The sequence below is a fragment of the Bombina bombina genome, chromosome 10, assembly GCF_027579735.1.
Source record: "Bombina bombina isolate aBomBom1 chromosome 10, aBomBom1.pri, whole genome shotgun sequence".
Classification (NCBI taxonomy): Eukaryota; Metazoa; Chordata; class Amphibia; order Anura; family Bombinatoridae; genus Bombina; species Bombina bombina.
In genome coordinates, this window is record NC_069508.1 from 92,523,756 (window position 1) to 92,539,076 (window position 15,321).

General features: G+C 37.7%; 1 protein-coding gene across 1 annotated transcript in view; it reads right to left on the reverse strand.

The window, feature by feature from the left end:
• DNAI3 (dynein axonemal intermediate chain 3) overlaps positions 1-15,321 on the reverse strand; it is a 247,185-nt gene that overhangs the window by 123,082 nt on the left and 108,782 nt on the right. The window contains exons 10-13 of the mRNA XM_053693156.1: positions 11,178-11,255; positions 6,018-6,140; positions 3,923-3,996; positions 861-1,011 (exon numbers count right to left, since the gene is read on the reverse strand). Of these exons, the coding sequence (XP_053549131.1) occupies positions 861-1,011; positions 3,923-3,996; positions 6,018-6,140; positions 11,178-11,255 (426 nt within the window). The remainder of the gene's footprint in view (positions 1-860; positions 1,012-3,922; positions 3,997-6,017; positions 6,141-11,177; positions 11,256-15,321) is intronic.

A 15,321-nucleotide genomic window follows, 5' to 3' on the forward strand; every position in this document is an offset into this window, starting at 1 on the left:
AATACGGTTATATTACACACAGCCATTGGCTGCACACTCTAGTCTAGTGAACTATTTATAACTGTCCCTAATTGGCCACAGCAGAGAAGGTAACCTAAGTTACAACATGGCAGCTCCCATTGTTTTATAGACACTAAAACTTTATACTTATTTTGTCAATATTTAAACAGCTAGTGAAACTTTAAAAAATACATCTACGTGTTATTTTCAGACTAATCTTTTTTTTGACTGCATCATTCTATCTAGCATTTATTTAGTGTTTAATGTCCCTTTAAAGGGACATTATACACTAATTTTTTCTGTGCATACATGTTTTGTAGATAATCTATTTATACAGCCCATAAAGTAGTTTTTTTTTAAATGTTTAGTTTTGCTTATTTTTAAATAACATTGCTCTGATTTTCAGACTCCTAACCAAGCCCCAAAGTTTTAGGAGGAGAATACCGTCAGATACCTACTTCAGCTTGCTCCTGTTTGTGTAAAGGGTCTTTTCATATGCAAAAGAAGGGGGAGGGTCTTATTTCCCACTTGCAGTGGGCTTTCCAACTACCTTTTCAACAGAGCTAAACTGAGAGCTTCTAAGTTTTTAAACAGTTTTATCCTGGATTTTTATATCCGTATCTGTGCATCCTATTCTTTATAGTAGTGTCTATTACATGCAGTTATATGAACATGGGTGTATACTGTCCCTTTAAGTTTGGATAAAACTCTTGATTGAGTCTGTGGTAAGTTGTTTAGTAAGAAAGCAATTTCAGGCAACATTACTGTCAACAATTACAATCAACAACATCTGCAGGATAAACTTACAGACAAATAAATCATTTTTTAATGATTTTTATTTTATTTAGGCGCAATATTACCTTGATAAAAGGTTTCCAGGTAAGGTCTAGGTGTTTGAAGGTTTCCGGTATAGCATATGGGTTTTCAAAATGTTTCTCTTCTATGATTCTTTTGTTACTTGCAGACTGGACAGGTGCTTTAAGTAATCGAATGTCCCAGAACATGACGTTGCTGTGTAGAAAAAAGAAATACATTTAGTTAAAGGGACAGTCAACACCAAAATTGTTATTGTTTAAAAAGATAGATAATGCCTTTATTACCCATTCCCCAGCTTTGCACAACCAACATTGTTATATTATTACATTTTATAACATTGAAACCTCTAAATTTCTGACTGTTTCTAAGCCACTACAGACACCCTCTTAATCATATGCTTTTTTATTTGCTTTTCACTACAGGAGAGTGCTAGTTCATGTGAGCCATACATAGAACATTTTTGCTCATGCCCGTGGAGTTGTGCACAACACAGCCCTAATTGGCTAAAATGCAAGCCAATAGATAATAAATAAATAGCCATGTGATCAGGGGGCTGTCAGAAGAGGTTTAGGTACAAGGTAATCACAGAGGTCAAAAGTGTATTAATATAACCATGTTTGCTGTGCAAAACTGGGGAATGGGTAAAAAAGGGATTAACTATCTTTTTAAACAATAACATTTTTGGAGTTGACTGTCCTTTTAAGTTTAAAGGAACAAAAACTGCAAAACCAAAATTCTCTTATGTTTTATGGTATTTTCTAATTACACTAAATGCTTTCATATAACTGGCTATATATTGTACGGAAGATTAAAAATAATAGAGCATTACAGAGAGCTGAATTATAAAACAGGAAATTCAAATTCAAAATTTTTCTAACTTTGTATTCAATTTTCTTTTAAAGGGACATTCCAGTCAAAATTAAAATGCACAAAGATGAATGACATATTTGAATAAAACATATTTGCAATATACATGATTGGTAAAAATGCTTCTAGTAAAGTTATCACTGTTTTTGTGTTAACATTTTTCACTGCACGTGCATGTGAAGCATAGATTTAACATTATTATATTCTCAGTGCACCAGCATTTTAAATACTGCAGTTGCTCAGAGTGTCAGTGGGGCTTGTATTATGTCAGCAATTGACAAATGGAGTTATTACCAGATGGATGAAGCACCTTAGGGTCTCTAAGTAAGTACTGGATTTAAAATGCTGGTGCACGGTGCATACTTGAATACACTTTTGAATCAGCTATAGCTTTGATTAGAAGCATTTTTGCTAACGCATGTATATTACAAAAAGGCTTCTATTCAAAACTGAAATGCAGCCATGTAGATTCCAATTTTGGCTGAAATGTCCCTTTAATGTAATGTAAGATGAAAATGCTGCTATTTACCTGACCATGGCTACTGTACATTGACTGAATATATTAGTAAGCAAACAAATTTAAATTAGGTTTCTGATTGTCCACAGCAGAGTAAACATACTGAAGAGGGTTTAAAGGGTGGGGTCTCCCTTGATTTACAAAACCTGCACATTTTGCAAACCAAATGGCCGATTTAAATTAGTTTAAAAAATGTATTTTCTATTTACGTGTTTTTTTTAACAGTGTTTATTTGCTGATATATACTTTGCTTTTGTAAAAGAAAAATTCCCTTTTTAACTGCTTTGCACTGTTAAGATGTTCCATGCTGTCCTAATGGTGCTAGGCTTTAACGCCGTTAGGACAGCATGGAACGCCCTACCTTATATGGTGTACTGCAGCCTCCTCCTTTCAGGGAATGAAACATTGGACTGGGGGTGTGCCTTGCAGTGTAGACAGTTCCCCATGATCTGATGTCGGCCTTGAAAACACGTGATCGCATTGACAATTGTGTGATTTCATTATTCCAGCAAGTTTTTACATCAGAACTTCTTTACTATGTTAAACTTACTACCAGCACGAAAGGGTTAACAAATCCCTTAAAGGAGCCAAAAACACATTATTGTAATTGCTCCGAATAGAAAATTAGCCTTTTCTTCCCAAATAAGAACCAAAAAAGGCCTAAATTATTTTTCTTGATATCCTTTAAGAAAAAAGTATACTTTTAAGTAGGCTCAGGAGCATGTCAGTGACTCATCAGATGCAGATGTGTTTAGCTAGTCACCAATAGTGCATTGCTGTTCTGGAGTTAACTTTAACTATGTGTTTAAAAAATAAAATGGTCCAACAGATTGATACAAATATAATAGTATATTATAATAGTACATTTTTTTTACTTCTTACTAAAATTTACTGGATGGTTGGAGGAATCTGACAAACCTCTAAAAGCCTGACAAGAACACACTGGCTTATCCAGTAAGGGGCATGCATTATATATATATATATATATATATACAGTACTGTATCTATCTATCTATCTATCTATCTATCTATCTATCTATCTATCTATCTATCTATCTATCTATATATATATATATTTTGAAGAAACAATGAAGATTCCAGGCATCCAGTAGTAAGTAAAAAATCCAAGCTTTATTTAGACATAGGGCTAGATTTATTAAAGCCCTATTGCTGCAAGTTCTCATAAGAACTTGCTCACCGTAATTTATCAAGCAGCGGTCACCAGACCGCCGCTTCCCTAACCTCTTCGCCACCTCTAAGGTGGCAAAATTCAATCTCCTCGGTCTAGTCAGACCGAGGAGATTGACAGCTCCTGCCCGAGCTTGATTGGCTGTGCGCGGGCAGGGGTTGGGATTGCACGCAAGCGCAAAATTGCGCTCGTGTGCAATGGCGAATACCTGCGGGTAATTTCGCCCCGCCACAGGCGAGTTGAGGCGTACAGGGGCGCGTATATGCGCCCCTGTCTGCCTTAGCTTTAATAAATCTAGCCCATAGTATAGGTAAAAAACCTGTGCAGCAGAGTTTCCAGGTTGAACAATGACCACAACCTAACATGTTTCGGCCAGACATATATATATACTGTATATATTTAATATTTTTTTAAACTACAATACATTTTGAAATGATCCCTTTTAGATTAAACAAAGAAAATAACTACAATGTCCTTTTAATAATACAAAAGCACTGACATTACTATTACACATAATTTAATGGTTGTCATACCAATCAGGAGAACATGTGACAAGCTGTATGCAACATCCATTTTTATTTTCATATGGAACTCCTGTTCTGGAGAGCTAAAAAAATAAATAAAGTTAATTTGTTTGTTCAAAACAACAGAGCCACATAAACAACCATGGGGTGCTAACAGTTGCGCACAAGCGATATTGGGTTTATCACACCAGTTTACGCGTATCAAAAGAAGCGGGCATATAAGAAGTCGAAAGTAAATGTGTCCGCTCGAGCGCAATTGTATTTAATGTGCGTCAGGGTTACCGCAACTTGAATAAAAAGTGTCATAAGAAACATAAAAAATACATTTAAACGTTAGTTACACTCACAATATACCTATACCTGCATATCTATTCCTATAGATATGTAGGTATATATATGTATTTTACATAAACGGTATCAGATATATATAGAAATATTTTATATGTAATATTTCAATAATACGCTTAAGAATACTACGTTTTTATGTATGTGCTAACAGATCACCCCACAGATTTTTAGATCTTAACGTCTGCTGCGTTAAGATCTAAATCGCGAAGCAGTATTTAAGACTAAAAAACAACAACATTATCCTGTAATTGAAGAACATTGGAATGTGAAATATTTATTTTTCATGTCAGGTTAGCGCACTTGGTTAAACGCAATTGTGCGCAAAAAGCCAAAGTAATACGCAGGAGCAATATATAGCGCTCCACTAGTAATCTAGCCCTAATATAGGTCTGGGACCTTTTATTCTGAGTTAAAAAAATAACAGAATTAAGATTTTCCGCAAGAAAGGTTGTTTACAGTTATGGCTATGACATTCTCAAGAGTGGAAAATTCAGCCAGCCGGTATATTTAAAAGGGCAATACACAATATGGGTGGACAAAAAATCATAATATGGCAATGAGCAGCGGCATTCTGTTCTTTTCAGCGCCAGATTTATTAGCATCAAAGTGCAACACACAACAACCTGGATTTGCACAAATCTTTGTGTGTTGCAATTTGACACAAAAAAATACAGCGGCAAACAGAACTGAATGCCGCTGCTCGTCGTCATATTACAAATTAGCGAATACAGAGTAACACTTTTTTTTGTCTATTAAACACCTCTCTCTTTTGTGGAGGCCAAAAAGCAATTTCTGTAACCTACAAATTAAAGGAACGTTAAACACAAATTGTAAGCTGCATAATAATGTACTTTCATATCTGAGAAGAATTGTCCAATGAATAATGCAGTTTTATTTAGTCAAATGAGCATTTTGTTTTATGTTTTTTCTATTCACTAATTTCCCTGTCCCCCAGAACAAAAGAACCCCTGCTAACCAATCAGAAACTAATACACAGAATAGCATGAACTATTTTGCACGTGTGCAGTTAAGGAAAAAGACTGAGGTGGAATACCCTCTTCTATTCTTAACTAAATATATATTTATTTATACAATAATATTCATACCTAAACTACTGGTATTGCAAAGAATGATTTTTCAATCATGATTGTTGATGCAAAATGGATAATCCGCATTAAAATGAGTACAGAGAAGGTGATGGAGGAGGGGGGTAAACAAAAGCTCACACATAAATTAGCTAAAAGTATTAACCCAAGCCTCCCTGGAGGAAAGTAGAATAAGTACAAATTTCAGATGTATTTTTACAGCAAAGGGAATCAAAATAAATAATTAATATATATTGCAATAATGTTTCAATCTTAATAATGTGTTGTTGATATTTTGAGTTTAATGGTCACTTAAATAGTTGATTTAGGCAATTTGCAGCATTTTGAAAACCCAGATTACAGATTAAGCTTTTTGGCCTCACTAGGAAATAAGTTGTTTGATGTCCCTTTAATGTCAGAGAGTTTGAAGCTTCTCAAGAACTAAAAATTCTGAATACTAAAGGAAATAAATACGTCTGAAATTTTAACTTTTTTTTTCATTAAAGCAAAGTGCGTTTCCACAAAAGGCAGTTGGAGATTAAATTACAAAATGATATTCAAATTTTTACTGTATACATAATTCAGCAATTTCATATGGTAGATTATGGTGTTAAATAAAGCTTTATTTATTAAAAACAAAACAGAGCAAAATCAAATCGTATAAACATTACCTCCAAGAAGTCCGGAAGCCAATGCATATCTGTAATAACATTTGTGTGTCCATGTTCGATAGATGAAACTGCACAAAATCTGACAAATGGTGGCTCTTTTGGCATCTTTTCTTCAAGACCAGTCTAAAAAATAAAATGTAATTTTGTTGCCTTACCATTATAAAAGACTTCACTAGAGCAATATTTTAATAATAATAATAAAAAATGATATGGGCTATCCTGCTGCTATTTTATTATCAATTATAATCTACAGCAGGGCCAGCAGCATTGTGGTCCCAAGAAAAGTGAAACTAAAAATGTGTGCCTTAGTTTATGTGGCTGCAGTGTATACCCTCCTGTGCGCTCTCTCTCCTCCCATTACAACTTTCAATCTCAGCCTACCGCAAAACTCAGCACTTTCACTCCTGTTACAGTGGAGGAGGTTTCTGCTCTCCTTTCATCTTCCCATCTTACTACCTGTCCCCTTGATCCTATTCACTCAAAACTGCTAAATTTCCTTTCCCCTACTCTTACACTCATAATTACACATATATTCAGCCTCTCTTAAAGTGATTGTAAAGTTTAGTAGTTTAATACACAGTATATAAAATTATTTATAAAAACAGTGGCACTTTAATTTGTTAAAATATTTAAAGGCGCTTCCGTTGTAAATTATTTACCATATAGTCAGTGATAGAAGGTCGTCATCTGCAAATAGAGCTATTTTGTATTCTTCTCCGTTAATCATCACTCCTGTGATATCTGGATAATTTTTTATATGAAGTGCTATGGGTTCTATGCAGATAGCAAATAACAGGGGTGAGAGTGGGCATCCCTGCCTGGTTCCGTTCAGTATGGTGAAGTGGTGGGACTGATGTCTCATTGCTCTCACCCAGGCCAAAGGGTTTGAATATATCTTTGTAAGGGCTGACATACATTATCCTGTAAAACCCATTCCCTCTAATACCGCCACCATGTAGTCCCTGTCAACTATACCAAACGCCTTCTCTGCGTCTAAAGAGAGCAGCAGAGAAGGGGTTCTTGTGGCATCCAAGTAGTCTATCAGAGACACCATGCATTAAATATTCCATATCTTTAATGAAGCCAACTTGGTCCAGGTGGACCAACTTGGGTAAAATATGTTTTAAATGGTTTGCTAAGACTTTGGTAAAGATTGTTTATGTCCTGATTGATTAAAGAGATTGGGCGGTAGTTTTTACACATTGTTTTATCCTTTCCTGGTTTGGGTATCACGACTATTTTGGCATGAAGAAGTTCAGAGGGTAGATCCTTTCCCTGAAGAATATGATTCCAAAATTGCACTAAGTGTTGGGTTAGTGTCAGTTTAAAGAGTTTATAATACTCCCCCGGTAGTCCTTCAGGGCCAGCTGCCTTTGCCTGCTTCAGATCCTTGATGACAGAGAGGACCTCTGGTACAGTAATGTCAGCATTTAATGTGTAAATAGAGTGGGGGGAGTACAGCACAAATGTAAAGAAGGGTGCTCGTGAAGACAGAGGACACTGCCCAGTCCCTCCAAAGGTATACAATCAAAGTAGAATGTCCACAGCACTCCAAAAATAACTTATAAGCAATTTATTTGTGGAAAAACAGCAACGTTTCGGGGTCACAGCCCCTTACTCATGCTTGAATAAGGGGCTGTGACCCCGAAACATTGCTGTTTTTCCACAAATAAATTGCTTATAAGATATTTTTGGAGTGCTGTGGACTTTCTACTTTGATAGCATTTAATGTGTGTAATTCTTCTTCCAACACCTTGGGCAGGTTAGCCTCAGTTGGAAATCGGATAAGAAGTGAGGTATTATGAGCAGATTTAGTGACCGTCGTCCCCGTCATATAACGAGCTATAATAGTTAGTAAAAACATCCACTATCTCTAAGGGATGGTAAACATTGCGCTGTCCCTCGACCCGCAACTCGTACTTGATTTAGCTGAATGATGACAAATCTGGCTTCATCCAATCATTGCCTGCCCCACCAGCTGGACTCCAAGTGGGGCACACAACAATTGGATGAAGCTGGCTTTGTAATCCATCAGCTAAATCAAGTATGAGATGCGGGCGGAGGAACGGCGCAATGTTTACTATTACTAAATGGTAAATATTTTACAAAGGAAGCGTCTTTAAAAAATTTTAACAAATTAAAGTGCCACTGGTTTTATAAATAATTTTATATACTGTGTATCAAACTACTAAACTTTACAATAACTTTAAATCTGGTAAATTTCCATCATCCCTTAAACATGCTCTAAGTACATCCCCTTGCAACTATCTATCTTCTTCTTCCCCTTGCTTCTAAACTTCTTCAAGGGATTGTTTATAAATGCTTATCACACTTTCTATCATCTAACCATCTTCTTGACCCTTTGCAATCTGGCTTTTGGCCCCAATACTCTACCAACACTGCCATCACCAAGGTGACAAATGACCTGCTTACTGCCAAGTCTATAGGCCATTACTCCATACTAATCCTTTTAGACTTCTCTGAAGCCTTTGGCACTGTTGACCATCCACTGCTGCTCCAGACCCTTCATTCTTGTGTATTTGTGACACAGCTCTACTGTAGCTTTCTCCCTACCTTTCTAACCTCTTCCTCCCCTTTCTGTTGGGGTACTTCAAGGCTACACATCATTTCTAGGCTCATTAATCAGGTATTGTGTGTTACAGTATCATCTCTATGCTGACAACACCCAAATCTACCTTTCTGCACCAGACATTTCCTCCTCCCTGATGACTCGTGTCCCCAGCTGCCTAGCTAATATCTCATCCTGGATGGCTTTTCACCACCTAAAGCTAAACCTCTCTAAAACTGAACTACTATTTCCTCCCTCTACCAACTTCCCCGTTCCCCAAACCTCACGTACTGTGAGAACAACTATCATCCCCTCTACCTCCCAGGCCCGGTGCCTTGGTGTTACATTTGACTCAGAACTTTCCTTTGCTCCCCACATTAAGTCCTTAACTATCTCCTGCTACTTCCACCTTAAAAACATCTCTAAAATTTGTCACTTCCTCACTCAAGACATAAATAACATTATATCCACTCCCTTATCATTTCCTGCCTTGACTATTGCAATTCTGTGTTATCTGGTCTCCCAAGCTACTGCCTGTCCCCACTGCAATCCTTCATGAATGCCTCTGCCAGGCTTATTTTTCTTAAGTATTGCTCCATATCTGCTGCACCTTTTTTGCCAACACCTCCACTGGCTTCCCTTAGCCTCAATAATAAAATTCTAATCCTAACAAACAAAGTTCTCACCAACACTGCACCCTCCTATATGTCTACCTTTATCTAAAAATACTCCCCAGCCTGACCCCTCCGCTATGCCCAAAACCTACTTCTCTCCTCATCTTTCATTACTTCCTCACACTCTTGCCTGCAAAACTTTTCTAGAATTTCACCTATCATATGGAACTCCTTGCATCACTCAGCAGACTTTCCTCTAGTCTCAAAAACTTCAAGTGTTCCTTTAAAACACGATGTAAACAGGGTTAGTTCTCTAGGAGAGAAACAAAAACAGAGCGCATCCACGATCTAAGTGTAGTTGTAAAAGTCACAGTTTATTCAGATATGTAAAACAACAATTGCACACTCACAAACGAGCCCTCAAACATATGAGGTATGTTGGTACATTTAGCAGATACAAGGCTTCATACCCCTCCAGCGATATTGCAGACTCCTTCCTTTATCCCACTGTGTTCCTGATGCCTATATTAGTGTATGGCTCTAGCAGGGGGAAAAAAGTGTACTGCCACGCTTGGGGTAAGCTCAATATATTGCGTGATTAAGGAGATCGTGAAAATACCGCTGTTATTTTCTGTGCAATGAAAGCTGGCTATTGCTCAGAAAACAGCATGTATAACAGTCCCTTCTCCTAGGATTATGGACGTGGCCACGCCCATAATCCTAGGAGAAGGGACTGTTATACACGCTGTTTTCTGAGCAATAGCCGGCTTTCATTGCATAGAAAATAACAGCGGTATTTTCACGATCTCCTTAATCACGCATATATTGAGCTTACCCCAAGCGTGGCAGTACACTTTTTTTCCCCTGCTAGAGCCATACACTAATATAGGCATCAGGAACACAGTGGGATAAAGGAAGGAGTCTGCAATATCGCTGGAGGGGTATGAAGCCTTGTATCTGCTGAATGTACCAACATACCTCATATGTTTGAGGGCTCGTTTGTGAGTGTGCAATTGTTGTTTTACATGTCTGAATAAACTGTGACTTTTACAACTACACTTAGATTGTGGATGCGCTCTGTTTTTGTTTCTCTCCTAGAGAACTAACCCTGTTTACATCGTTATTTGAAGCCTGGGAACAGACACCGCCGGGCATACAAGGAGCAGCAACCCTAGACTGGCTTTTGGATTAAGTACAAAAGACTTTTTACTTACATAGTGATATCACATCACATTACCTTTTTAGTTTGTGGACATTTTTTTTCTTACTAACTATTTATTTCTTTATTTATGTCATATATATTTTTTCATTGATTGGTTGCATTTGAATTTTGGGTTCTGTATTTTGCTCTTTTATTATATGAGCAGTGTCTTTATAGACCAATAGCCCTATATATAGTAATAACTGTATACCAATACATTATTATATTTTAACCCTACAAGAGCATCTGTATAGCTGGGGTTTTATATCTAGCTATTATATTATTATTTGCACCTGTGGCGCCGTCCATTTTTAGGATAAGTGTTCGTTTAAAACATTATCTGTTCAAGGATGCATACAACTTACTTAAAGATATATTTACTACTTATGTTTCCCTCTCCCTTGAGAGCCTCTCTAACTGTAGCTCACCTTGTATAAAGTGCATCTACAACTGACTGTGCTCAAGGGCAGGCCGCTACTCTCCATTTGCTTATGTTTGTCAATGTAGTAAAGTACATTGTATAGTCTTACGCAATGTAAGTTTTTATTGTATTGTACCCCCATTATTGTAATGTACTCTTGTATAACACTACTTAAAATGTTGGCACTTTATAAATAAACAAGAATAATAATCATTTTTTTGGAGTTTAATACATTTGTAGGAGACTCTTAATATTTCTAAAATATTGATCTGTGGTTCCCATGTATGTAGAAGTTGGAATCTGCACCAGCATGTTGGCTATGAAGCAATAAATAAGACTAATTTTGGAAACATACCTTTGGAGCCAAACTCTGGTGAGCACCTGTTTTTACCATTAGCTTTTCTTCATGTGCTGAGATGTCCCACAGTACAACCTAAGTACCAAGAATATCATGTGAATAAACCAGTAAACCACAACACATTATAATATATTCATCTCATGCTTGAAGAATTTAGGTAGAAATATTTTCATGGAAAATAAATCTTGAACTGCCATGTCTCACTGTTACAAATACAATATACTGTAATTTAACTTCATACCAAATGACAAGCTATCCCATTCTCTCTGTCTCCTCCACCTCTTAATTATTAACGCTTCAGAGTAGGACCATTCTTCTCCTGCATTAATTTGTTTTGTATCATTTGTTTTTTTTGTTTTTTTACCACAAATCAGTGTCATTGTGAACCTATGCCATGTACCTAGCACTTTTGTCATCACTTTAAAATTACATGATAATAATGTATATGAAATATCCCTAGTGCTGCGGAACCTGTTGGAGCTATACTTATAACCGATAATAATAATCCCTACATATACACATTAAAATACTTGTATGAAAAAATCTTAAAGGAACACTAAAGTAAAAAATTAAACGTTAGGATCCAGATAGAGCATATGTTTGTTAAAAATTTTTTATTTATTTATTTACAGTTTCTGAGGCACCAGCTCCTAAGCATGTGGAAGAGTTTATAGTATATACATAAATGTGTTTTGTGATTGGCTGGTGGCTGTCATATGATACAGGGGGAGGAAATGTTAGCACATTTTTAAATTTGGTAGAAAAAAAACCTATTGATCATTTAAAATTATGAGTAAGTGCTATTGTAAACATATAATTAAATAGCAGGAAATTCCCATTTTGTTATGATATATAAGTTCTCATAGGATGACCGGATTTCATAAATACATAAAGAAAAATCATGTTTATTTAGCTCAAGGACACAAATCTTTACGTGGCATCTTTTAAAACATCCTCTTTCAGATGCAACCCCCCCCCAAAAAAAAACAACAACTCCTAAATATGTCCATTTCAAGTAATACAAAACATGTAGTAAGCTTAAAAATATAAAACATGCTAAATGAAGTGATGCTGAAATCAGAACATTTTGTAACAATGACAGAAACAAGAATGCACTAGAAAAGCTAATTAAAAACTCACACTGATTAATAAAAAAAATTATATTTAATAATGTAATGTAATAAACATATTTATACACCGGTGGAGTAAAATCTGTTGCTTGTTAATAAAAAATATTTAAACAATTTTAAAAATCTTTAAGGAATTAAAAAAACTAAATTTATGCTAACCTGATAAATTATTTTCTTTCCTGGCATGGAGAGTCCACAAATCCATTCAATTCAACTCCTGGCCACCAGGTGGAGGCAAAGAACACCCCAGTAAAGCTTCAAGTATCCTCCCACTTCCCACAATCCCCAGTCATTCAGCCGAGGAATCATGGAAAGAGAAGAGAACACAAAGGGTATAGAGGTGCCTGAGGTTTAGAAAAAAGCCGTCTTAAGAAGAAAAAAAAGAGAGGGTCATGGACTCTCCATGCCACGAAAGAAAAGAATTTTAGCGCTGCGGAATCTGTTGGCGCTCTACAAATAACTGATAATAATAATAATAATTTATCAGGTAAGCATAAATTTTGTTTTCTTTCCAATGGCATGGTGAATCCACAAATCCATTCAATTACTAGTGGGAACCAATACCCAAGCTAGAGGCCACATAATGGAAGGGAGGGAGACACAAGACAGGCAAACCTAAACCGGAAGGCACCACTGCTTGAAGAACTTTCCTCCCAAAGAAAGCCTCAGCTGCGGCATAAAACATCAAACCTGTAAAGTTTGGAAAAAGTATGCAATGAAGACCAAGTAGCCGCCTTGCAAATCTGTTCCACAGAAGCATAATTTTTAAAGGCCCAAGAATAAGAGACAGGCCTAGTGGAATTAGCCGTGATTGTCTCTGGAGGCTGCTGTGCAGCTGTCTCATAAGCCAACCGAATAACACTTCTCAGCCAAAAGGAAAGAGTAGAAGAAGTGGCCTTCTGACCCCTCCGCTTACCAGAAAACACAACAAAAAGTGCAGTAGATTGACGAAAATCTCTAGTAGTCTGCAAATAGAACTTCAGAGCACGCACAACATCCAGATTGTGCAACAACCGTTCCTTCTGAGAGAAAGGATTAGGACAAAATGAAGGAATAACAATTTCTTGGTTAATATTGTGGTCCGAAACCACCTTAGGAAGGAATCCTAATTAGTATGAAGGACCGCCTTATCTGCATTAAAAAATAAGATAAGGATGGTCACACTGTAGAGCCGAAAGCTCTGAAACCCTGCGGGAAGAGGAAATAGCCAGAAGAAGCAAAACCTTCCAGGACAATAATTTAATATCAACAGAATTATGGGCTCAAACGGAACAAGATTAAGACTCCATGGAGGAGCAATTGACCTAAACACAGGCCTGATTCTAACCAAGGCAGAAACAAAAGATTGAACATCTGGTAAGATTGCTAGACGCCTTTGCAAAAGAATCGACAGAGCCGAAATCTGACCCTTTAGAGTACTGACTGATAAACCTTCCTCCAGTCCCTCCTGAAGAAAAGACAAAATACAGGGAATTCTCACCTGACTCCGAGAGAAACCCCTAGATCCACACCAATGAAGGTAGTTAAGCCATACCTTATAACAAATCTTGCGAGTAACAAGCTTACAAGCCTGAATTATAGTCTCAAAAACCTTTACAGAAAAACCTTATTTGGACAAGACTAAGAGTTCAATCTCCAAGCAGTCAGCTTCAGAGAAATTAAGTTTGGATGGAGGAAGGGACCCTGAAGTAGAAGATCCTTCCTCAGAGGCAATTTCCACGGGGGAAATGACAACATCTTCACTAGGTCCGCAAACCAATGTCTGCAAGGCCACGCTGGAGCAATTAGAATCATTGAAGCCTGCTCCTGTTTGATACAGGCTATTACTCAAGGAAGTAGGGCAAACGGAGGGAACAGATAAATCAGACCGAAATCCCATGGCACTGGCAGGGCGTTAACCAGAGCTGCTTGAGGATCTCTTGATCTTGCTCCGTATTTTGGAAGCTTGGCGTTTAGACGAGACACCATCAGATCCAGCTCCGGAACTCCCCACTTGAGAGTTAACATCAAGAATACTTCCAGGTGGAGGGCCCATTCCCCTGGGTGAAAAGTCTGCCTGCTTAGATAATCCGCTTCCCAGTTGTCCACCCCTGGGATGTGGATGGCAGAAAGATGACAATTGTGAGACTCTGTCCACTGAAGAGTGCGAGTCACCTCCTTCATAGCTAATAAGCTCCGAGTTCCTCCTTGGTGGTTGATATACGCCACCAAAGTGATTGAAATCTGATAAACCGGACTAAACTCAGTTGAGGCCAAACTGTTAGAGCATTGAAGATTGCTCTCAATTCTAGGGCAGACTCCTCCTGAGTCCAAAGTCCCTAAGCTCCTAAGGAGCCCCAAACTGATCCCCAGCCTGACAGGCTGGCATCCGTGGTCACAATCTCCCAAGAAGGTCTCAGGAAACAAGTGCCCTGAGACAAATGTTCCTGGGAGATCCACCAGGACAGAGAAACTCTTGTCTGAGAGTCTAGAACTATCCTCTGAGAGAGGTCTGAGTGGTCTCTGTTCCATTGTCTGAGCATGCATAACTGTAGAGGTCTCGGAAGGGAGCAAACGGAGTAATGTCCATGGACGCCACCATGAGACCAATTACTTCAATACACACCACCACTGATGGACGAAAAGAGGACTGATGAGAATGACGGGTAGCAAGAAGCTTGAATTTTCTGACCTCCGTCAAGAAAATTTTCATAGATACCAAGTCTATGATCGTCCCCAGAAAACATACCCTGGAACTTGGTACCAAGGAACTTTTCCCTAGATTCACCTTCCACCCGTGAGAGCGGAGAATTGATAACAGAGAATCTTTATGGGATCTTGCTAACAGAAAAGATGGCGCTTGAACCAAGATATCATCCAGGTAAGGTGCCACTGCAGTCCCTAGAGGTCTGGCCACAGCCAAAAGAGCCCCTAGAAATTTCGTAAAGATTTGAGGAGCAGTAGCGAGGCTGAAAGGAAGAGCTACAAATTGGAAATGTTGGTCCAAAAAGGCAAACCTCAGGAACTTGAAA